The sequence below is a fragment of the Protomyctophum parallelum genome (genome assembly GCF_964188405.1).
Source record: "Protomyctophum parallelum genome assembly, chromosome: 21".
NCBI lineage: Eukaryota > Metazoa > Chordata > Actinopteri > Myctophiformes > Myctophidae > Protomyctophum > Protomyctophum parallelum.
This window is the reverse complement of record NC_139713.1, coordinates 15,661,683-15,688,434: the sequence shown is the minus strand read 5'-3', so window position 1 is coordinate 15,688,434 and position 26,752 is coordinate 15,661,683. Positions and strand designations below refer to the sequence as shown.

General features: G+C 43.7%; 1 protein-coding gene across 1 annotated transcript in view; it reads right to left on the bottom strand.

Moving 5' to 3' along the window:
• Positions 1-4,270: 4,270 nt before the first annotated feature.
• LOC310878845 (leucine-rich repeat transmembrane neuronal protein 4-like) overlaps positions 4,271-26,752 on the bottom strand; it is a gene marked incomplete at its 5' end in the record, with an annotated part of 198,092 nt that continues 175,610 nt past the window's right edge. The window contains one exon of the mRNA XM_083793260.1: positions 4,271-4,441. Within this exon, the coding sequence (XP_083649386.1) occupies positions 4,376-4,441 (66 nt within the window). The 3' untranslated portion in view covers positions 4,271-4,375. The remainder of the gene's footprint in view (positions 4,442-26,752) is intronic.

Genomic DNA, 26,752 nt, shown 5'->3' with positions numbered 1-26,752 from the left:
GAGGTAGAAATGGGGACAGGTTATATTAAAAGAGAAAGATGAAAACCAAGAGCGAGGCACTGGGGGTGGTGTGGCTGGGGGGGGATGTAAAAACACCGAAGGCAGAGACAGGCAGTTCGGCCATCTGTCCCCCTGAGCTGACAGCTTTGACACATTCCGAGTGCAGAGCGAACGCAGATCAAATCCGCCCCAACCCACCCCTCTCGGATATGCAAATCATTATAACAGGCCGGCATAATTAGCCCATTCTGACCCGAGATCAGATTCTAAAAAAAAATATTCTACTTCCTGACAGTTTTCCATTCTGACCTGAGATCAGATTAAAAAAAGTCTTCTACTTCCTGACAGTTTTCCATTCTGACCTGAGATCAGATTCTAAAAATGTCTTCTATATGTCAGTCGCTCTTCGATTTTTCAAAAATAGCAGACCTACAAGCTCGTAGAGCTTGTAGGTCTGCTATTTTTCAATAGCTAAAGCATAACATAGTGCTATAACACCAAAAGGGGTTCCCGCCCAGAATGGGTTAGAGAGCTGGTGGAAAGCAGAACGTTAACGGTTGCCCACAGTCGGTGTCATCATCAGGAACAGCATATAGTCCAACTGAGATCAATGTTTTCGCTCTATGAATTAATCCATTCAAACCGGGGGAAAGCATCCGTCTCGTTTTACATTTTAGCTATATTTTAACCACTTTTTTTTACCATTATTTTTATACTTTGGCTATTGAAAAATAGACGTACAAGTGCATGTAGATCTGTTATTTTCGAGAAAAAACAATTGTGAAAATTTGCGCGAATCATCCTGGAACGAATTATTTTGAGATGGGGGGGACGGCGGCCAAATACATAGAATTGTAGGTGGTCCTTGACATGAAAAGATGTGAGCACCTGAACACCGTTGATACAGCAGCATACATTTTTCAGAATACCGTTGGGACCTCAGCCTCAGGTCTTAATGGGTTAATGAGCCTAATGTTGACACGATGATGGCCTCATTGCCGAAAGATCTGTCGTCGTCTTGTCGGGGAAGGGGATCAAGTCTTTGTCTGTAACGTAAGACATGAAACATACAGTATGTACATGTCCAAGTCAACACACACACGCAGAGGCTCTCAGACATTTTGAACATGCTCGCTCATTAAAGGGAACGTGGTCATGCATCACGTCCATTGATTTTATTTCATGTCGCGTATATACCCTGGAAGTCCACGACGTGCCGCAGTTCAGCGTCTTCACAGATGTATAGACGGATATATTCCCATTGAAATAGAATAGAAAAAAAGAAAATTATTCATGAATATTTTAATTAGACCGATTCATATTGCTCAACAATAAAGTCAATTTCTTTATAAAACAGTGAACAAATAATACAGTCGATTACTAAATATCAATAAGTTTAGGGGGGGGGGGGGAGAGCAGAAATGTACAATATAAAATGACCTTTTTCCCAATGTAGAAATCCAACAAGTGTTTTTTTAAGACGAGACCAACAATTCACAACTCAATGCTTCTGTGATATAACGTAAGAATTGATCACAGATTAGACCCGCGGGTACGCACGGCGATTTAAATGAGCCACTTTGTAGGTTATGAGACAAAGCATGTAACACACTTGCTCCTCTTCTTACGAACATAAGCCATATTAGACAATCATCATTTTTCGACCGCAGTCGAGATCATTGATTTCACAACGCCGCGCCAAGACTTTCCGGTCCTTCATTGCCATCCCCAGTTCCTGCTTACTGATGCACGTGTCCCTATAGAGCGTCGCAGTCCCGCCCCCTTTCAGAACAATGAGTGGCCCAGGAAATGGTTCTCCATTCATTTTCACCATAGGCGATTCCTAAATTATTTATTTAAAGACGGTTACGCCGCGGACAAAGCCAACTCGGATCGTGACAAATCATGACAATGAACACAATGTTTTGGGCCAAACAAATAATTAGAAAGTAGGAAAAAAAACGGCGATGACATCAGGGAATGACAGTTTTCGAACCCTGGTCTGCTTTGAGGCAGGACTCCAGAGAAGAAGGGAAGATATGACCTCATCGTCAGCTCTGTAGGAGTGGCCGGCAAACTGTGTTCTTCTGGTTCGGACTAGTGAAGAAACACGGGGAAGGTTGCCGTATATTAGAATAGTCGGCTCTTCGAAGGCAGATTTTACACTTTGTTCATAGATTAGAAGCAAGTGTAGACATTGCAAGACCACTAGTGAGATGAAATAATGATGGTAAACATTTTGAGTATACCCCTCAGACTCCATTGTTTTGCCCTCCGCCAGTTCGGGCACGGGAGCAGCGCATTTTCGCAGCGCATCGCATGTCCCCGCGCTTCGGACCTTTGGTGTGTCGGAAAAGCGTGCGCACCCCAGTTCGGGTAAACATACTAGTATGGTGCAGGTAACAAGATATCTGATAGTCTACAAAGGGAAAACAAATTTCAAAAAGCAATAGGCAATATCTCTTGCAAAAGATGTTTGTTTCTTTGAAAGTTCATAGATCAGTTCATAAGAAGAGCTAATTGGTGTGTTCATGAGTCATACAAAAAGTCAGCAGTGCCGTCCGTTTCATAATCGACATATTCTTCCTCAATTTGTCATTGCAAGATCAATTTTTCCACAAAGACACATACAGTAGTACATTATTTTACACATAAGAAAGCTGATCTGGCAATGGAGCACTGCGGGATATAAGAGGAGTTGAGGCTTCAACAATGTGTTTGAAACTTTATTTATTTTTAAGGAAGGCAGAAACCCGTTTCTTGGCCTCTGGTTGTACGACGCTTGCTCCAAAAATATACAAGCTCGGAAGTTGCCACGGTGCGACACATTGTGAGCTCTGATGTAGATGGCCTATTTTCAAAGTGTGACAGACGTCTGCATCGCACAACGTGTACTAGGTACTAAGTATACTAAGGATACTAAGTATCCACTGTAAAGGACCTTGCACGCAGAGTCCGATGAAATTATTGTATTGGTCAAATCAGTCAAATTTGTTGGGGGAAAAAGAGAATCCCTGGAATAAAGAATAGGTGAAATTGAAAGAAATGTAAATAATGCACCACCGCAGCCACTATTCGGATGGCAATTTTGCAGTATAGGATCGAAGAGGGTCATAGAGCAGCATGCGTTTGATTAAAATTGTTGTTTGTTTTTCCTTGTACTAAAGAATCAGACTCTGTGTGCATGGGGCTAAAGTGTAACAGAGCTACACTTTTTTGTTTACAGAATGTTATTCTCAAGACCCATGAGTAGAAGAGACAAAAAGCCATTTGACTGTTTGATATTTGTTGTTGGAAACTGTAGAAAGGCAATATTCATATTATATATTCAAGTACAACATATTAACAGCTTCGTAATTGCAGAATATTACACTTTACCCTTTGTGGAAACTACATTTTCCTTTCCTTGTCTGAATGCCTTCGTCCTCCAGTCCCCACACAAATGAAACCAGGGAATGAGTGATAATAGTAGTAATAATGATAAAAAAAAATAAAAAAAACTCCCTGCTTAATTGGCACTCCTTAAGTGTCCCATAAACTTCAGACACTCCTCTAGCTACAGTTATTGATTGGTGAATCTTTGCAGCTCCAAGGGTGGCATAATGTTACACCTTCCTTCAAAGAGTTCCTTCCTTCTTTCAAAAAAATAAAAATAAAAATACAAAATAAAATCCACAGAGAAGAAAGGTTTGATATATCCACGTAGGAAGTGAAAATGTTCAACCTACTTGAAATGATAACACGGCTTCGTTAGCAAGAGTAAGTCAGAGCTACTTAATTGTTCGAGGAACGTTCATTAATGATTCATTGTTGACTCATTGTTCAGTCAACACACATTTTAAAGCCTGAGGATTTGGCTCAGTCTTTATAGTCTGTGGTTAAACAAAGCCATGTTATCCTCACCAAGTCAATTAGCCGATATGCCGTCAGTAAACCATCCATTAGCTTCCACCGTCGGGCCCCCTCTTTGAGGGGCTGGGCGACTGTCTGTCAAACCTCTGTTCCGTAACAAAACCGGGGCTATTTGATATGGTAATTAATGCCTATGCCGTTTTCAACACGGTATACGTGTAGTGATGAAGAGTGATGGAATGTAGCAAAAGCTGACAGGTATAAGTACCACAGGCCAAAAAGTACATTATAAAACCTTGAGGGGGGGAAAAGGGGAAACTAACATTATCTTTCACGCTCCCCCCTGGGTCCAGGGTTTTCGCTTTTATAGTCTAGGAGGATATCCTTTTATTCGACTCTGGCGAATAATGGGGTAAGTGAAGAGTCCATCCGGGTCATCTGTCTGTCCCTGCTTATTCGTTTCCTTGTTTCCGTTTATAGTGCCGATTCCTGGCCGGTCCATTCAAAACTGTCCATCTTGTAGTTAATGGATGGTCGACGCCTCTCTCAGCCAGGCACCAGGTAGTGGCCTTGGACACGTGTACTCATTCTGTAAAAGAGAATAGAAGAGACATGGCACTTAGGACCACTTAGCCACTTTTCAACCCATCGTCATCGTAATAGGTCCTCGCTAATGATTATGATTAAATGGCACGATTCGTTTCTACTCAGTCTGTGGCCCAATCCCAATCCGCTCCCTTGCTGACTCAATGAGCCCTCACTGATTTAGCTGCGCGTTCATGTGAAGTCTGCGAGGGCTTGAGGGATGTCCCATTTGACATCGGTAAATCAGTCTGGTCTGAGCCATAGAGTATATATATCTATAGAGAAGACATCCGAGTTCTCCTCCCATCCACTTGCATTAAGTTGCTCAAAAGCGCATGAGGCGGATTCACTCCTCCTTCCGGGTAGGAACAGAGTGCATTCTGGGACGGATTGCAATGGTGAGTGGCCCCAAACACATGAACGCGCTGCCGTTGAACGCGCACGAGCGTTGTCCGTCGTGAACGTGTACAATGATAGTCAACGGACAGCGCGTTCATGTGTTTGGGGCCAGGCTGCAATACCTTCATTCGGCCACTATGTCCATTTCGCCTCAAGATTTCCTCTGGGTGCCTTCTCTATAGATATATATACTCTAAGGTCTGAGCACACTTTAGATTCCATGCACGGACAGAAGAAGCTGTGTTTTGTGGCATTTCCGTTTTTTTTAGACAGCTGGGACATCCCTCAAGCCCTCGCAGACTTCACATGAACGCGCAGCTAAGTCAGTGAGGGCTCATTGAGTCAGCAAGGGAGCGGATTGGGCCTTTGTCTCATAGGAGGGTTGTGGGCAGTTTAGAAACCGTCCTCCAGTGACATCATCATTAGGCAGATTTTTTTTTAAACAAGATTTTTCTTTTTACAAAAATGTTTAGATTTTCATTATCGTGAGAACGATTGGCTTCAATTTTCGCATTGCAACTTTTCAGGACTAGAAAGCCTGCAGTTTCTATTAGCTTGTATTCCCCATCGATGATGTCACTGGAGGACGGGTTTCTGAACTGCCCACGGCCCTCCTTATGAGACACAGAGAGTAACTAATGATTATTAGTGAGGACCTATGATATGAAGATAGGTTGAAAAGTGGTGAAGTGGTCCTTTAAACCTTGTCTGACAAGCTTGTTCTCTAGCCAGTGACAAACTTGGTGGTTCCAACATGGAGTTAATTAAGACTGTGATAAGAGTTAATCTCATCACAACACAATGGGGCTGTGATAATGCCAGCAAAGCAAATTAGGGTGAGCAATTAAGCAGGCGATGAAAATCCCCCTCACTAGAAGGTTGAAGTACGGTGACTTTACCTAATGTCACACGCGTGTGTGTGTGTGTGTGTGTGCACGTGCGTGCACAGTATGAGTGTGTGTTTTTGTAAAATGCAGCTCAATGATACCAATGTTTATTTTAATTTTGGATAACATTTTCAGCGTTCTCTTTGAAAATGTTAATTAAAGCAGGGGTGATTAAATTGGAATTCCCAATTGTCTTCGATTGAACTTGCCTGCCGTAACATTTTACAGTACAGTGCAGCACAGTGCTAATGGTAATGCAACGATTGCTGTCTCACATTGCCCTTTAGCACTGTGTGTGTGTGTGTGTGTGTGTGTGTGTGTGTGTGTACAACAGTTATGTATACAGTATATTTAACACAGAGGCATGTTCCTAATCAGCAGCATACTTGGTGTTGTATGGTTGTCAAAACAATACACATTTAGACAAGTTATTTCACTCACTGTGGAACTTCCCGGACCACCATTTACATTTTATGTTATACAACGTTGGTAAATTCTGTCACAAAATACACAATTTCACCCCAAACCCACTCCCCAATTCTGGATGGCAATGCTATGTGACTGAGTGTCCCAGAGGCCTACAGCTAAAGGGGAGGTCACAGTAGATGGGGCTACAGAACCCCTCACAGACATTATTTTGCACATGAAATCATCCGTTCGTCCCCCAGGTATACTGTCCCCACAAGACTGATTAAAGGAGTCAAGGTTTCAGTTTTCCCGGACATTCAGTCCGTCATAAATCGTCCCCAGCTCGCCACTGGTTCTGCGCCACCGGACATTAAGTGTGAAATAACAATAAAAATGTAGACACGCACCCCTCGAGTTCTTGGCTATTTTAGACCTATAGAGTATCTCTAAACTCCCATTTGTATCGGAAGTTTTAGAGAAATGTGTGTATGCTGTATGAACCTAAAACAGTGACAACTCGAACAACCAACAACCTACTTGGGAAATTCTAGTCAGGTTATGCCACGGCAGAGACATGGCTCCACTGAAAGGCACCAATCGACTTCAGCGGCCATTACAGGACGACAATTTAATATTCCTCTATCGCAGCTTTTACTGCCATTAGTCAGTCACGAGAATATAATCTTATGCTCTTTCATTGTTCCTTGCGCAATTTTGTGTGCGTGTGAACCGAGTGATGAAACTACACTTATGATCATGGTAGTTATACTGTACTGTATCGTACAGTGTTCTGTAGCCCAGGGTTTTTTATTTTCTAGATCGTCAGTGTGCCATATCAACATTAATTAATTTTAATGACACCATGTGAAAAAATTCCATCATATTTTGATTGTCCACAAATATAAAGTTTTTCCTTCTTTTTAAATATGTTATTTCACGTTGTTATAATCATCATTAGACTCAGAGCAATAACAGAGTTCAGTTTTAATGAATGTAGAATGCAGGATGTAATTTACACACAAATGTGAGGTACTTCATTTATTTATTTAAAACCAAAAATACTCTCTCACACACTTGCCAGTTGCCAGTGTGCCAGTGATCACCCTCCTTTGTGCCAATGTTGGCACTGGTCCTAAGGTTGCCTACCTCAGCTGTATAGCCTACTGTGTACTGTACTGTACTCATGAGTACTGTACTCAGTGGCGAACGGACCTGGCGATAGGCCCCGGTACAAATATTTGGTTTCATTAGCGCGACAGAACGTGACATTATAGGCTACAGCTGAGCTTCGTTATGCTGCTGCCTGCTACATGAGCACAGTAACACAAACGTTGAAAAAAGACTGCGGTAAAGATAAGAAGGAGTGGACAGGGAAGTAGTCTTTACTCTTCCCCCCCCCCTCTTCCCCCTTCATGGGGGCTGGGTCCCGGTTGGTGCATTGAACCGGTTGCACCGTCGATATTGTCGCCACTGACTGTACTCCTGTACTGTACTATACTGTAGTCACTGTACAATTTACAATTTACAATTTAGGCATTTAGCAGACGCTCTTAATCCAGAGCGACTTACATTTAGGCAAGAACAAAAGCATGGGAATACATCACATAAAAGCATTTATCATGAAACATGCGTAAGCTAAGAAGGTAACAGTGGAATATCTATATGATGAAACTATACATACACTATACATAATAAACTATACATATTCACTACTATGCTATACATATGTACTATGGCGTGCTATGACTATATACAATACAATTATAGTGCTGTCTACATAACATGCTATAAGTCTAAGTCAAATGCTATCTAAGCCAACAGAAATTCTATCTAAGGGGTTAGGGTAAGTGCTATGGGCCATGATGGAGTCTGAAAAGGTGGGTTTTCAGGCTACGGCGGAAGATTGGGAGTGATGCTGCAGTTCTGACTGCAATGGGAAGTGCATTCCACAGTTTTGGAGCCAGAAGGGAGAAGAGTTTGGGACGTGTGGAGCGTTGTCCCGGCGTTTTTAGTGAGGGTACTTCCAGTTTCCCTGCGTTGGCTGATCTGAGTGCGCGGGAGGGTTTGTAGGGTTCAATCATACTTGTAAGATATGGGGGAGCCATACCTTTGGTTGCTTTGAATGCCAGCATCAGAGTTTTGTATTCTGTGCGGGCAGCGACCGGGAGCCAGTGGAGGGAGCGGAGCAGGGGGGAGACATGTGAGAATTTTGGCTGGTTGAAGACCAAGCGAGCTGCTGCATTTTGGATCAGCTGGAGAGGCTTAAGTGCACATGCTGGTAGGCCAGTAAGGAGGGAGTTACAGTAGTCGACTGTACAGTACTACTGTAATTGTTGTAGTGCACAGTGTGAAGCTTGATTGATTGGTTGAAGGTAGGTCACCCACATACTCCAAACAGACATATACTGTATACATACACGCGGCCAGTCATTGGAGCGGTGTGCACCACATGCTTAAAAATCACACCCGTTTGAAGTGAGTGGTGCAACTCCGTGTGGGGATCCCCCGGGAGGTCCCCGGAACATCCAGACCCCCAGGAATGCGGCCATGGGGCAGGGCCGGTTCCGGCGAGCCGCCCCACGTCCAAAATGGAACTGTACTGTCACACCCAAAATCACCATATATACAGTTAATATGTGCGTGTGCGCACAGGTGGTGCAAAACAACCATGCTATTTTCTTGCTCAGACCCAGAAAGAATTAGTATATGTTATTTTACACACACACACACACACACACACACACACACACACACACACACACACACACACACAAGTAATGTAGCATTGATCATTCAATACATGTTTCCGCTCATTGCACTACATTTTACAGCTTATGATAAATGGTATTGTTATATAAGGTAGTGAAATTAAGCCATTCTGGGCGGGAACCCCTTTTGGCGTTTTAAGCAAAATGCTATACTTTAGCTATTGAAAAATAGCAGATCTACAAGCTTGTGCCGCGCTACGAGATCTGCTATTTTTGAAAAATAGCAAAAGTGTGGCGCAAACCTTAGAATATATATTCTTTCACAATTAATATTTTTAACTCGAACCTTTGCTTCTGGGCGGTCACTGAAATAACATATTTTCAGATGGGGCTCAGCGGCCAAACGCAGATAATTCGGGGGGGGGGGGGGGGGGGGGGTCCTTGACATGGAAAAAGTTGAGTACCACTGACATAGAAACAAAGGTTTTTCAGAAAAGACATTTTTGTAGAATCAAAATGGGTTCAGGTCTAAATGGGTTAATGAGTTTGGAGTAAATATACTCTTGAGGACAGATGATGCATATGGTCGCCGTCTGGTGCCCGTGTTCCAGTGAGCGGACCCAATGTAATTATTATTTAGTCACAAGCGCTATAGGTACATAATACCTTACATTGGTTAATTATTTATAAAAGCCCACGGAGGGACTTCAATATACTGTACTTTCAACATGGCGTCTCTGTTCCAGGCATGTCACTTTGGTGAAAATCTCCCAAAGAAATAGCCAATAAGCTAGGTTGTAAAATGGGCAATTTTCAAGACACTTTCACATGACGAAGTACAAATTCACAATATAGAGGCTTTAACTTCACAAAAAAGGCGGGGAAATTATCGAATCAAAAAGATCCCTTACACCACCTTTCAAATAGAACACAGAAAAACACGTCCCTGCAAGTGATGAATGTCAACATAAACAGTGGTATAATGTCAACATAAAATGTGGAACAAAACCAAAATACAGCCAGAATGATGTAGTGGCTGATAGGAGGGAAATGAGGGCTAAAATATAAATATGCAATACATATATAAAAATAGGCCGTTTCCCTTTAACCAATGACAAGTATTAATTGACAAAATAATAACTACATTGGATGCATTGAAACAAAGGTTTTCCATTATCTGAAAAGTAACAGTTTTGGACACAATGCTCTACATCTGACCTCAAGGACACCATATTGATATAGCTTAACTCCTGCTTCTTAACTGTACCATATTAAGAAGAAATCGGCACTTCCTGAAAGTTCATATAATGGCCTGTTGTGGCGCTGTCATTGGGCCCAAAAAAACCCCCATAGCTCCATAGAGGTATAGATGTATTTGGGCCCAACTTCACCTAGACTGTATTACCTTATGAATACTTTCTGCTTCCAGTCACTAGTTTAAAGTCTCATTTCTCATGTCATAATATTCTTTTTGGAAAACTATGGTCCCATTTATTTGAAAAAATGACCATAACGTCGCGTATGTTCTGAGGGGCATGGCTACCGTTACAGTCTATGATCGGGAGCCGAAAAAGAAGGGGGGGGGAAGTCCCGCCTCGTTGTCTGGGCCAGCCAATGGCCAGCTGGGCCCAAACGGATCTACAAAGATGGCGACTTACAGTTCAAGGACTGACAGGCTTCATTTTACGTTCATATAAGACCCGGAGAACGCTTTGTCCATATTTTTTACAGTCTATGGTGCACACTGCGTGCGTGCATATTTATGGATGAATAGATTAATTGCCATAATGATACCTACATCCAAACATAACATTGATGACTGTGTTGCTGTACAGTTGGTGGCTGGTTCCCAGGTTCTGTTTTTGTATTTGTAATTTGGGATGTAGAATCTCAGGAAAGGTTTTGCACAGCATGCAGAAGGCTGCCGACTAATTTGGCACAGGTACTTTAATCAAAGTGTGTTAGCAGACCGTGTTAGAAATGCAATCCCATGTTAACGGAACTGGACGGTATAGGAATTATTATTACCTTCAGCTCTGTGTCATCAAAAAGATACATGTTCCCTTCGGGGGAAAGACAGAGACTATTGCCCGTAAGGCTCCCATTCAAAGAAATTGCTTTTTATAAGAGCTACAATTCATCACAGTCTGCATTTAAATTAAGATCAATGATGCATAAGTGTTTCTGTGTCTTGCACCAATACAAGCAGTTTAACAATCTTTAGGATGTTAACTTTAAATACAGCCCTGATAGGGACCATGCTATTGACTCACAGCTAAAGTGGTGGTTTATTATTCAATTTGGTGGCCACAGATCATAGGTCTTATCTTTCTTCTATAACAAGACATTTTAGATAAATTCAAAGGAATAGAAATTGTTGCTCCATTTTCATTGTAGAATAATTGCTAAATAAACTAGCTAAAAATGCCTGTCGATCCAGCCTTAGAAGTAGTTTATCACTGTGAACAAATAACTTAACGTATGCGATGACAATGTAACTAGAGTCGCTGCTTCTTTGCCTGGAAATGGAATCTGGTTAGGATGCCTCTCGGGTGTCTCCTTAGGGAAGTCCTTGAGTATGAGGCACGTCCTACTGGGAGGAGACCCCGGGGCAGACCAAGGCGCAGTTGGAGGAAACGCGTCAACTTGCTGGCCTTGGAACGTCTCGGGATCCCCCAGGAGGAAGTCACTAATGTTGCTCTGGAGAGGGGAAGTCTGGAGCTCTCTGGTGGAGCTGTTGCCCCCTCGACCCCGACTACGGATAAGCGGTTGAAGATGGATGGATGGATGAATGGATGGATGGATGTAATTAAACAAATTTGTCTAGACCACAGGTGGGTGCCGTGGCCACCAGGGGGGGCAACCAAGATTGGAAAGGAAAAGGCACACTTTTAAATTAAATTCATGAGATTATCGTGCAAGTTTCAACCTGGCACAGCTATTTGGGTCACATCATTACTGTCGAAATCTTCTTCAAACATTTTCGTCCCCCCTGTCCCTCCCCCCCAAAACAAATAAATAAAACAACAAAAAAACAAAACATAGATCTACTCACAACGTGTCGCATTGCGTCAGCCAGATCGAGTCTCTATGGCTATTTGGGGGTCCTTTCCACTGTACTATTGTGAGTGTGTCTGGGGGTCACAGTCCATATAGTCAATGTCACTGTCAGTTCAATACTCTTATGGATTGCAGAACCTGCTGCCGAGCCCGACATATATATAGCATAAAGTGGTGAGGGTGCCCCCATGATGTGACCAGCCCAGGTCCTTGCTATGACGTGAACCCTGAGGAACTTGAACTCTCTCTCCACTGCAGTCCTGTTGTGCTCTCTCTATGCAGACTCCTTTAACCCATTCTGACCTGAGATCAGATTCTATGGTGGTTCTTTAATGCATTCTGACCTGACAGTTTAAAAAAATAGCAGACCTACAAGCTCGTAGCGCGACACTCGGTGGCGCGCTATGAGCTTGTAGATCTGCTATTTTTCAATAGCTAAAGCACGACGTGATGCTAACACCAAAATGGGTTCGCGCCCAAAATGGGTTGGGTTGGGCCCCCAACCAAAACACACACTTTGTTCCGCTTTCAATTCAATAAGAACTTTAATTTGCCAGTGCTTTTTCGAAGCAATATAGTTCTTGCACCTCCCAAGATTTTCAAACTATCGCCGAACATCGTGTGCGATTGGTCGGAAGTTAGAGGGGGACGCGTGGCGAAAGCAGCGACTCCATATTGGGGACACATTTCCCCCCCGAGTAGGTCAGGAGGTACACACAACACTACCGTATAGTATACGAACACCTCTGTAATCCCTATTTGATTGAGCATACAAACACAACCTTTTGGAAGAAATAGCAAAACCTCTGTGACATTTTGCCAAAGGGAGATCCAGACACTGTACACAACGCTTCAGTCAGTGGCTCGAGCAATGGAGCAAGCCACGCTGTTGTCTAGCGGGCGGGTCTTAAGTCCAAAACTCAGAACTGAGTTAATGTAAAGCAGCAACCTGGTGTACTCGTGGTGTCAGGAACCGCGACAACTGTTGCATCCTGTAAGTCAGACTGCAGATCTACAAGCTCGAGCTTGTAGGTCTGCTATTTTTGAAGAATCGTGAAAAGTGACATGAAAGTGTTTGAGAACGACTGACATAGAAAAACAGCTTTTTCCCAAGAAAACAGTCAGGATTTAGTAGACATTTGCAGAATCATTCCCAGGTCAATATGGATTAAAGCCCTACCAGATACTGTTACTACTAGTAGGCCTATAGATCTACCCTCTGGAATGCCTCCACTCTGTGGGTTCGGACCATTTGAACTGGGGACCGTACAGTATGCCTGCCAATGGGACTCATGTGATGTGACTTCTGATTCTGAAAGTGAAAAGGTGGGGCGGCGGCGGTGGCTCAGGGATAGAGTGGCCGGATTAGGCCCGGTTTGGCCGTCGGGATAGGACCGGGACTATTCCCGGTGGCCTGCCTCCTAGTGGCCTGGCTGTCCAACGAAAAGGGTCAGGCCAGCCAGCCACAACCAGCGCAGCGCAGCGCAGCGCTTAAGTGCTGAGCAAAAAAAAAGCTCCGGCCAAGCACAGTCAATTTCAATTCAATTCAGGCAGCGTTGCTGCAGCACACTGCACTGCCCCTCCCCCCGTCGTAAACAGAAAAGCAACGTGCTCTCACACTAGCCTGGTTAATAAACCAGACTAATATCGCACGGACCGCGGGATATTAGTCTGGGAAGGCTCAGCTTGGATTTCATTTCCAGGGGAGCGGGTTGAAACATTTTCTCTTTGACGCAATTGGTCAGAGCTACTGTCAGTCAAAGGTCTCAAGCATTGAAAGTCACTGTACCAAAGCCCGCCCATATTGCATACCGTGTCCCGATTGGCCGCCCCATTTCTCTGGTGTAGGAAATGGGCGTACAATTGAGCCACTCCAGACCGTAATCCGCCGGCAGGCAATTTATTTTTGCCAACGGCTGATTCGGTCTGGTTTATTAACCAGGCTACTCTCACACTGCTCTGTGATCAGAGGGTGGGTTGCAGGCGGGTGGGTTGCAGGCAGCCTGACAACGTTTGAGACCCTCTCTTCATGTAGGATAGTCTGTCTGTTATCTGTGTTCTAAGTTTACTTTTTCGATATCTAATGTTACTGAAATAAGAAGTTGCTGTGACATCTTGATTTGCTGACAAAAATAATACAATTATGTTGTTTAATCACGTAAAATACAATATAGGACAACGGGACACATGGTGACGGTAGAGATTAGAGAACAGAAAAGTACTAGAATGGAGGACTTTGTTGTCAATCGTCATGGTTGTTGTGTTTAATACAGTGTTGTTGTGTGACTGTCAATCTATATGGAATAACAAGCTTTGGTGATTACTTAGCCCGTATGTGTGTTCAGTTCTACAGTTCTACAGTTTTACAAAGAATATATAGGGCTAAGTGGTTAAACGCCAGCAGACCTCTTCCAGTTCCACTCATGACTGCTATAATGCAGTGAGCGAAAGCTTGACAGTTTGGCCTCATTCGAGAGCCGCAGACGATGAATTAATCTCCATGCCAAGATCAGCTGGCACACCCAGCCATCCAGTCACATTATATCCACGGTTGCCTCTATACATTTTTCCTCTTAAAACCCCTCTATCTAGTGTGTGACTTAACCTTTAAATTGCCTATTTAGGGATTGGCTTCAGGTTATCCAACATTTCCTTAATAGCCACATGTGCAAGTCATCACTACGCATTGGGTTTCGCTTGCTTAAGCACTTTCCAGAGCTATCAGAGTCCACTTGAAATTGTCCAACTTTCAGCCGCCCAAAGCTGAGCTAGTTGTATATGAACGAGGGATCTAGCACGTCACCGAGCGGAACTTTGATTTAACGCTCATGAAACAGGCTGAGAAGACTTCACTTAACCCATTTAGACCCGAGGACGATTCCACAAAATCCTTCTAAATCCTATTTTTTTTTAAATATATTTTTTATCCCACGATTTTGTAACCCATTTTTCACCCCTGTGTCAATTATCTAATGTGATCCTGGGCTCTACACACCCTCCACCAACCTATTCCCCATATATGGTGGACAAGGGGAGAGCAAAGGACTTGAACTCATGCTTCCTTCATGTGTCCAAGTTACTCCTTTACACCTGACAGGGGGGAGTTTCCCTGGTTGGATGTAGCGCGTGGAAGGAACACGTTATTCCAACCAGTTCCTTTCCCCTCCATCAGGCGCCCCGGCTGGCCAGGGGGAGGCAGCCTTCTAAATCCTGACAGTCAGTGGTTAAACATTTTCATGTCAAGGTCCCCCACCTGGGTAAAACTGAATCCATTCTCTTTAGATCAAATAGTAATCTCAGCAAGGCAGATGGCTTTTCTTGGTCAGAGTGGGTGGGTGACAATATTATCAATATGAACAAACTGGTCAGGCTACTACTTGGCCTCACTCCCCTTAACCCACCTCACCCCCAGTGTTGGCAAAATATTACTTTAACACTAATATACTACTTATTACTTATTACTTTTAACAAAAGTAATAAAGTTACACTACTTATTACTCCCTGAGAAAAGTAACTAGTTACTTATTACTTTACTTATTACTTTTTTCTCCCGCCCCCAGTAATTGCATATTTTGTCCCCAAAAGTCTTACTTTGCATTTTCAACATTAGCAGTCCCCCCTCCCCTATTCTGCAGTGTTTATTTAACTAATGATGATGGATCCATTTGTACATAGATTAGAAGTAGATTCGATGTGGAATATAGCTTCTTCCATATGCACAACTTGCAGCGGACAATAATGTTCATCTCGTCTTGATCGCGGACATACTCAAAATAATGCGAATACTTCCAAGTATTGAATGTTATAAGGCTTTGTTGTGCCGGTGTTTCTGTCTCCTCCACCTCCTCCATTGTTAGTTTATTTACATCTCTTCCCTCTAAAAGTGCAGTCTAACGAGTTACACACACTAGTTTAGGTTGTTGTTCCGTGTACCGGACGGTTTAAGGCCCGCCCTTCTGCATCCGATACTTCACACATACGTACAGACGAGTGTGCATCGTTTCCATATCCGCTCTAGAGTCTAGATCTAGAGCGGATCAGCAGTCTGCAAAGCAACTTGACTTCAACCCAGTCTACCATTATAAATAAACACTCAAACCCACAGTTCCACCAAGGCTCGTGAAAATAGTAATAATATTACTTTTGAAAAAAAGTAAATGTAATATTATTACTCAAAATGTGAAAGTAACTAGTTAAGTTACATATTACTGGAAAAAAGTAATAATATTACTGAAAGTAGTATATTACTTAAGTTACTTGCCAGCACTGCTCACCCCTGCCCACTTTGACAGGCTGGAATGGCTTAGGGTTGACGACAGAGTAGAGCACCTTGCAATGGGTCTGGTCCACAAGATTCGCGACACCACCAAGATACCCATGTACCTGTCTAGATACTTCCTTAATGTCAACGAAGTCCACTCCCACAACACCAGAGGGAGCTCAACAAACCATGTGCAACCCAGATTCGGTACAAACAAGGGATTAAATTAATTTCGCTCCTATGCCACCAAAATGTGGAACGCCCTACCGACTGTCATTAAGACTTGCAAATCCCTTGACTCCTTCAAAACTGCTCTCAAAGGGCACCTACGGACGGCTGCAATTCGAAACTGGCCCCCGTAAAATCTGAATCCCCCCCCACCGCCCCCCCTGTTTCCCCTCACTGTATATATTTATTTTCCCTTTTTACCCGATCCGCCTCGAAGCTACAATGTCCCCGTCGCTCTCTCACTCCGACTCTGGCCTCTCACCAAGGCGGTTGGGCTATAGCTGGCGGCAGACGCACGGGGCATAAAAAAGGACACGCTTCCCGAAAGCGCAAATGAGTGAAACACCAAAAAGGAGCGCAACATAGGAAGGAGGAAAAGGACTCACTGTTAGCCCCCTGCCGGGGCCACAGCGGACGGAGTCCCATATAGGTTGGATCAGTGGCGTGCACAGATAGACACTAGGGGGTGCTAGAGCACCCCCTGCCCTTTTGGCAATTTTGCTCTAAAAAAAAAAAAAAAAAAAAAAAAAAGAATTGTAGTGTGTGGACCATGGTGACATTGATAAAAACTTGATAAAAAAACGCTTCTACTATATTATTTAGGCCGCCACAATCTAAAGCTATGTTTCTATGTCAGTGGTTCTTCGATTAAAGAAAAATAGCAGACCTACAAGCTCGTAGCGCGCCACTCGGTGGCGCGCTATGAGCTTGTAGATCTGCTATTTTTCAATAGCTAAAGCACCAAAATGGGTTCCCGCCCCAAAATGCGCTGCACAAGGTGCCCTTTTTTTCACTTGAGCACCTGCACCTCTAAATGTCTGTGCACGCCACTGGGTTGGATTCCCCAATTCCTTTTGTTAGAACCTTTTGTTATAGTTATCCCCCCCCCGCCAGGATTAGAAAGACAATTTTGAGTTCTCCTTGTGTTATTTCTCCCCCTATTACCTCCCGTTGCGGACCCCTACATGTGAGTGATTGAACAAATAAATAACCGGGCGATTGAGCCCACTGAATACCCGTCTCCTGTGTCTTGGTCTGGGTCAGATGCTACAATTCGTACGTCTCTAAATGTTTTGATGAAAATGGTGGGCCCTATTGTAAACAAGTGTAATGCTTTATGGCGTCGTTCCACTCACTGTTAACTGTTTTTGTATTGAGTTGTACTTGAAATGTACTGTAATTCTGCAAACTGTTAATAAATCAATCAATCAATCAAAATCAATGTAATTGGCCCCTTCTGAAAATATGTAGTTCTAGGGACTAGAATGGGTTAACCTTCTCTCAGGTAGAGAGAGCTGAAGACCTGTGTGTTCTTTAATTGCCGCGCACGCGCGCACACACACACACACACACACACACACACACACACACACACACACACACACACACACACACACACACACACACACACACACACACACACACACACACACACACACACACACACACACACACACACACACACACACACACACACACACACACACACACACACACACACACACACACAGAAAGAGCAGGCACTTAAGAGTGCTGTAGCCTATCATTAACACTTAGGGCGCGTTCGGAAATAGCGCACTGAGCGCACTGCAAACTAATAGGAGAGTGCGCTCCCGGTACGCATTTCCGAACGCACCCTTAATGTCATATAACATGTTGAGTGCATGAATGATTGAATCACCACAGGCAGCTGGGCATATTTAGCTATACTGAAAAGATCAAGGCAACCCATACAGCAGATCACCTCCCCCGCACGGAATGAACCTTTATCCCATTCTGACCTGAGATCAGATTCATACGAGGTTTCCACTGGACACACATTGGTCTGATTGACCCATTCTGACCTGAGATCAGATTCTAAAAAATGTCAGTCGTTCTTCGATTTTTCAAAAAATAGCAGACCTACAAGCTCGTAGCGCGCCACTCGGTGGCGCGCTATGAGCTTGTAGATCTGCTATTTTTCAATAGCTAAAGCATAACATGATGCCAACACCAAAATGGGTGCAAGTTCAGAATGGGTTAAGTTCACCTCCGTTTAACCCTATATGTGTATATTTTATGTAGATTAATATGGCCCTTCTTTACTTTTATATTTAAGTTGATATGTCTCTACTCCTGCGAAATTATTGCTGTACATATTATTTTCTGTTTCACTCGTGCCTGTGCGTGTGTGTGTGTGCACGTGCGCGTGTTGACAGGGGAGTTGCTAATTTTATAATGTGTTGCAACCTTGGTCAACACATTAAACGTATTTGAGCACCGTATAATACAACTTGGGAGAGTCTGAGGACACAACGATCCCAGCTGAAGGTCACACAACAACATGCTTCAGCTCCCATCATACAAATTATCCCCCATGATGAAAGACCAGCAACTTCTAAAGGTGCGTTCAAAGGCCTCAATCACACTATTGAGACGGCTGTTCAGCCATCAAACAAAAAATGTTTGGTCAAACCATGTGACTTCCATTGGTAATGCATTACACACGGACAAGACAGCCGTCTCAATAGACTTGGATGGTTGGAGCGGCGCGATTGCATACAGCGTCAATGTGCAAAGACGAGAAGTGGAGCGAACGGGCACGGCGCTACGTGGTGCGGCACAAACGGGGTGAACCGAGCAAATATATATATATATTCAGGTCTGAACGCATTTTTTTGCTCCGTCGTATCTAGCCCATTTAGACCTGAGGACGAGTCTATACAAATGCCTTCTAAATCAGTTCGTTCTCAAACATCTTCATGTCAAGGACCCCCAAAAATACCCCCCCCCCCCCCCCCAGAAGCAAAGATTTGAGTTAAAAACGTTCGCTCTGAAAGAATATATATTCAAAGTTTTGCGCCACATTTTCAAGATACAAATAAAATAGCAGACCTACAAGCTCAGCTTGTAGATCTGCTATTTTTCAATAGCTAAAGCACAACATAATGCTTAAAACGTTCCTGCCCAAAATGGGCTAGGAGCTCACAACGCGTCATGATGAATGTGACACGCTGCGAGCCGGCAGACGGGGCTATTTTCAGCGGCCAGCGACCGCCATACGATGAAGCACAAATTCTAGTCTTCAAGACTAAATAATCCCTGCTCTTTTCAAGAAACAGGTAACATGGTCTCCGGGGGGGGGGGAAGGTGCACGGCTGCCCTTTCTTTCATCCGCTGTCTCAATTGTCCTGATGAGCTTTTAATTAGAGCAGTAATTAGTGCAATGCAAACATGATGTAATTAGTTTGCTGTGTCAGGGGAGCTGGAACTAACACAGATATAATTCCGGTCCCTCTCCACTGGATCACACGGTTCTTTCTCCACTCAGGGCTCCAATTATCCCATTGTATTCTCCCCACCCATTGCCTGTACTCCAGTGTTGACGCAGCATGCCATCCTCCTCTTTCCCCCATCAATGAGCACACGCTGGGCAGAGAATTCGTAAACGATTTCAATGTCATTTTATTGTAAAAAGCAATAGCAAATTAATCATGGGGAAAGACAAGTGCAACACAATGCTCCCGATAGAACCTCGTCGGCATGGAAGCGATTGTTTGTGCGTGCGTGTGTACGTGCGTGCGTGCAAACCTGATTGTGCCTATTTGTATGCAATCATAAATGTGTATCCAACCGTGTGTGCGCGCGCGCGTGTGTGTGTACTCCTATGCCATGGCTGTGGATTTATACTGTGTGTGTCCTGATTCCCCCATAGGATGGACATGGGATTGCTCTAATCTTCTCACTCGATAGATACAGAGGGCGTGGTGGGTGGGGGGGCAGATCAAAGTAATTCATAGCTCAGCTTATATCAATAAATCATTAAACAAATCTCAAAGCAACAGGAAAAAAAAGCCCCATGAACAAAACCATCCATAATAATGCTAGAAGGAGCTATAGCTTTGCAAAAGATAGGGTCCCTCCTCGCTCTGACAGCAAAACATCCTCGTCCTCTGGAAGTAAAAAGGTAAAACACACCTATAGCTTCTGTCTGTCAACACGAAAAGTTGCTCCAATTTGTTGTTTTCATCTCACCCTAGTTGTTGAACAAGGTCACACTATAGTCCTTTAACTGGTCATTTCAAATGTTGGAAATTCAACTAATGTGGAGAAAAAAAAATGCTATGTTATAGTTCTTCAAATCATGTTTGAACAGTTACACATTCCACCCCGTCCCCAACATTTCTTTAGTAGTGCTGGTGCTTTACAAAATCTACACATTCCCATTACATTCCCAGATATAGTGATACAGTGTCAAGTTGAGACGATGAGTTCATAACCCATTCTGTACGGGAACCCCTTTTGGTGTTCTAAACATTATTATAATTTAGCTATTGAAAAATAGCAGATCTACAAGCTCATAACGCGCCACCGAGTGGCGCGCTACGAGCTTGTAGGTCTGCTATTTTTGAAAAATCGTAAAAATGTGCCTCAAATTTGGAATATATTTTTTCAGAACGAGGGTTTTTAACTCACTTCTGGAGGGTCCCTGGAGGGTCCTTGGAACAACATATTTTCAGATGGGGGGTCTCGGAGGCCAATTACAGATCATTTCTGGGGTCCTTGACATGAAATATTGAGTGATATAGGCCTAGAAACAGATTTAGAAGACACTTTTTTTCAGGCCTAAATGGGTTAATGTTCCCATACCGAGTATAGTCCCACGTCACGTCATGAGTCATGACCGACAATGACATTCATTTTGTGTTTCCCGACTCTCAACATGTATACAGTGTATAATACCTGCATAGGTTGATGTGTCGGTAAACATTTAAAACAAAGCAAGCACATTGGGAGAAGGTGACGCGAGTGTGTTTATCCGTGCGAGGCATGCTTGAGCGGGCGCTATAGCCTGTGAGTGCCCTGTGCAGAGAAGTGTTGCATACCGATGGGATTGGAACCATAAATCATGTCGTCTCATCAACATGCCTTTATATACCTACAATATCACAGGAGGATAAAAAACACAATACAGCCCTAGGCCTTATACTTCCATGATGATGATTATACTGTCAAACAGACTATATACATACTTTTATGTATGTTCATTTAAGAAGTGAAAGATGTACGGGCAACGCTGTCGTCGTTTGATGCAAATGTTTGATGCTTGGTCAGATGTTTCCTGACTTAATTGTCACCGTAGTATGACCTGGGTGTGAGATATGTGTTGTACAAATACAGTAATATTTAACAGTAGTCAATACTTACAACTTAGCAACTTCCTACACTTGTGATATCACTATTCATCAGAACTCGTTTTACTGCATATCCCTTGTTCCACGCTATTTAATCGGTGCTGCTTAATCCGCCATACGTACGCGCTATTTGTTTAATTCACCGTTTTTTAATAATCGAAAAGAAAGAGCCGATTTGTTGCGGACCTGGTGACGAGGCCGTCGCGTTACGATGACGAAACGGGAAATCGAGCCGTGATCTGGGCTGCTAGGGCTTCTGGGAAAAATGAGTTCAATGCAAGTGAACGGTCGTTTTGACTGCACTACAACAGCCCTACGAGCCGGTGTTCGTTTCAGATCGCAATGTGTTCTCTCTTCAACAACAAACCATGGGACTATTTTCTCGCGGATTTTCGTGGATGAAAGCTGCAAATACTTTGGCGTTATGCTCCAAAAGGTAATAATACAATCCCGGCAGCCTGGTTTGGCTATAATTATTAATCTAAAGCCGTCAACGTGTTTTAACATATATTTCTGTTTGTGTGTAGATATCTGAAGTTGTCAATTATGTGTTGCTCTAAATGGTAAATGGTGCATTTATATAGCGCCTTTATCCAAGGCGATTTACATAGATTGTGATCATTACATTCACCCATTCACACACATTCATACACCGATTGCGGTGGAAGCCATGCAAGCACATCAGGAGCAATTTGGGGTTCAGTGTCTTGCCCAAGGACACTTCGACATGTAGACAGGAGGAGGAGCCGGGATTCGAACCGCCGACCCATGGATCCACGACCTGCTCTACCTCTTGAGCCACAGTCGCCCACAGTCTACCTTTAAAAGTCCAATCCTAAACTCCCAACAAAACAACTAAAAACTAAACTAAAACACCAAGCGAATATGCCATTATCTCATGAAGCCAAGTCTCTTATCTTTCCTCTTTACGGTTATTTACATGGAGTGTCTAATAAAGGATCAAAGTTAGATCAAACGACTCATTGCAGAGTGCAAATATACTGCCGCAGTCCTTATCTCGAAATGTATCCTCATTTCTATTTAAGGAACACAATGCATAAATGCCCAGATAAATGGATAGTGCCGAGTGCACGAAGGAATGAAAAAAAAAAAAAAAATATTGATGGCAAGTGCAGTATTTTTGCCTGAAGACGCACATTATAGCTGAAGCTGGAAAGGAAAACTTCACACCGACAGGGTTCACACATCTACAGGAGACTCATACTAAAGGCATGCATCTATAATGAAGCTACATTATATTATTAGTGTGTCTATACGGCACAATATGCCTTGAGTCATTGACTGCGCACACACACACACACACACACACACACACACACACACACACACACACACACACACACACACACACACACACACACACACACACACACACACACACACACACACACACACACACACACACACACACACGTTCTCAAAGTTGGGGTCCTTGAGGGGGTTCGAGGGGATCCCCAACGAAATTCGTTAGTATAGCTTCAGTCAGTTTAACCACTTTAACCCTACATCACCCTACAAATAGCCGATCTACAAGCTCACAACGCAAACAACCTTGAACATGAATGCGGAAACGACACAAATCTTGTGGTGACACTTCAGGACAAGTCGAAAGAAGGCATGGTGTCTGGTTTAGTCATCAAAGCATCGTTGTGCTTTTTAGAAACTATATAAAATGGGGGTCCGTGGCCAAATACACATTCATTTAGGCGTCCTTGACATGAAAACGTTTGAGAACCACATACTGAACCCTGCAGTCTCCCAAGCGAGAGACAAGCCAATTCCACAATCTTTTGAATTTCCATTTATGCTAAGCACCAACCTAGATTATGTTTCCAGGGAGGGCTATCCTCTGTAGTTTCTAAGCCTTTTTCAGGCCTTCTGTCGCACAGAGTGGTTCGGTGGAACCATTTGAAAACCGTGCGAGTCCGTCTTGAGAGACTAGATATGAACCCCTCTGGTGATTTATATTTTATATCTCTGCCTCTGGTCAGACTGACTTTAATACATTTATTAGACAGATGTTTGATAATGTCACATTTTAACAATTTAATACAAAATAAAAGCCATTGCATTACGACACGTGTGCCTGTAGATCGGATATCTTCGCTATCAGTGTGACAAAGAATAGAGGGCATAATAAGAGAATGCTGCCCCAAATCCCCCCCCCCCCCCCCCCCCACCCACACACACACACACACACACACACACACACACACACACACACACACACACACACACACACACACACACACACACACACACACACACACACACACACACACACACACACACACACACACACACACACACACACACACACACACACACACACACACACACACACACACACACACACACACACGTGTACGTGCATGCATAATTAACATGTAGGCTACAGTACAAAAATAGGCCATACAGTACAATGAAAAAGAGAGAGAGAGAGAAAGAGACAGAGAGAGAGGGGATGTATAAATGTCATTTAACTGGCGTATAGTACCGTTTTGAGAGATCTCGTCTGTATGCATTAGCACGCTGAGAAATGCAATCCATGATCTTAGCGTAGAGCTCAAAGATCTCCCCGAGGAAATTTGATGCAATGAGTGAGTTGTAGCTGGGAGCACACCGAGCATGTCCCTGATGAAATTTGTGCGTGCGTGCAGATTTGTTTGTGTGTGTGTGCGTGTGTGTGTGAGTGTGTCCGTATGAGTGTTATGATTCACGGTGATTATGATTTATGCCTGTGATGGACGACAACATTAGAAGGCTGCAGCTATTTTCCCAGCCCTGCCCCGGCCGCTCACAGTCTCCCCTACCTCTCTCTCTCTCTCCCCCTTCTTAAACTATGATGTAGTGCACAATAAATTTAATTTTAGATGTCTGATACACTCAAACAAACAATTTGGCAGTGCTTTGTTGCCCTTTGCAGGATAGAATGCTTCATGTGCTGTTAGCAGCGCCGTTGCTGCAAATATCCGCTCAGACTTGATAAATACTAACCTTTACTGTAGCCGACTGTACAGAACAAGAAAGCTAATGTATTAACAATTATACTGATCTAGTGCTGTAGGAGTACATTTAATGTTTACCTGGTATCCCACTTCAGTTGTACTTGTAGCACTGAATTGCTTTTCTTTTTGAGTGGTGCAACCTCTCCTACAACCAGCAATGTCCGTGCGTACCTATGTGGCCTGTGGCCATGAGCACGAGTATATGACTTATTAGTACCAGTAGGGGGCGCCAGAAACAGAGAGAGGGACAGTGCTGTGCCTGCTGCCTGCTAATAAGAGAGAGAGAGAGAGAGAGAGAGAGAGAGAGAGAGAGAGAGAGAGAGAGAGAGGTGGGGGATTGCACCACTCAGTTCACACAGGTGTGATTTTTTTTCTGCACTCTACTAACACTAGACCTGTACGTGCCCGTCGGCCAACTTGGGAACCTAATAATACCAGTTGTCAACTTGTCATACGTAGATAGCACCCATTGTAACTATCTGTCTGTGTCCCTTTTGTGCCCATACTGTATATGGAGATCTCTGTATCCGTCCGTCTGCCTCTGTCTAGCTGTTGCCAGACCTACAGTACCAGACAGGCGCGGACGTTTTCTGCTGCCTGCCGGCGTCTTTTTTCCCAGGTTTTTAAGACAGCTGGTGGATGGAAATTAAGCTCCACGTTTCCAGGAATGTGGCCGTCGCGGCATCCATTCATGGGTGGAGCTTCTTTTCCATCCACCTAACATGACCATTCAACCTTGCCATTGTTGACTATAGGGTTCATGCATGCTTTTTAATCGACTTTATTCCCTTTGTAAATCGTTCTGGATAAGAGCATCTGTTAAATGCCTCGGAGTGCCAAAGAGTTTAAAAAAACAACTCTGGAGATAACAGTTACGTCCCCGACTAGGGGAAAAAGGCAGATGCAACCCGTTTTTGATTAATAACTTAAGATATTTAGCACAGAAATAACACACGGAGCAACTCGGATAAATAAATGCTGAACCTACAGTATAATCCTTGAATTTGACCATGCACTAACGAACCGAACGAACACAAAATAAAGATTATTCTCTAATTATTATCTACCGGTATACTCTAATCTGAGAAAACATGACTTATACCAAAAGCTGGCTTCCGTGGCCCAAGGGCTCTCACATAACGACTACATACTGTAGACTCATAACATAACCAATACAGGTGGACAGCATTACTGCAAATGCTATACCAGAGACCACAGGTGGTTGGTTTGAAGAGACTACATAGCCTATAGGCTAATCAATTAGTGGAATTAGTGGTGATTGACGTGCAAAAAAGACCGGAAACGCTTTGCCGATGCTGCAAGGTTGGAGCCGCGCGCGAGCGAGCATCATTTCCATCCACCAGCTGTTCAAAAATCACACCCGTGTGAACAGAGTGGTGCAACTCCCCTCTCTCTCCCCCCGTCCACCTCCTCCTCCCTCCCTCCCTCCCTCTCTCCCTCTCTCTCTCTCTCATTAGCAGGCAACAGCACCCCTACTGTAGGTGAACGTCACATACATAGGTGAACACGGACAAAGCTGTTCCTTGGAGTGGTTGCACCACTCAAAAAACAGCACTAGGCGTCTTCTTAACGCGTATTGGCGCATATACGTGCCCGCCGCGCCCACACACACAATACTCACACTCATATAACAAGAACAAGCAGATTTGAGGAAAAGGGAGAGGATTGTGCGTCGACCGGGATATTCACTAGCTGTGCCCACCTGATTGAACAACGTGCAAAATGGGCATTCTAGCTCCACATCAACTTTGTGGATAGTTTATGACACATAATATACTCCCACCAGCAGCTCATTTTTAATAATCAAGAGCTTTCACACCCTGCCAAGTATAGCCTAGGAAACCCTGACTAGTGAACAGTTTTGAAGTGGAGACAGGAATGAGGCCAATGATGTCAGCCTTCAGCGCTACTTTCCAACACGTTCATAGACTTTTGGTGATGCGAGAAAGAGCTGGGGATCAACGCAGAGACATCAGATGGATGCTTTTCTCAACAAATATAATTATAGCACCTTGACTCTGCAGATGACTTGGCAGCGGTCTCCCATGTCCAACAGCATGCATGTCCAAGCAGCGTGCTATACCTGTATCACCAATGCTATAGCTGGAGAAACCTATACCCTCGATTGAGGCAGTTGTTG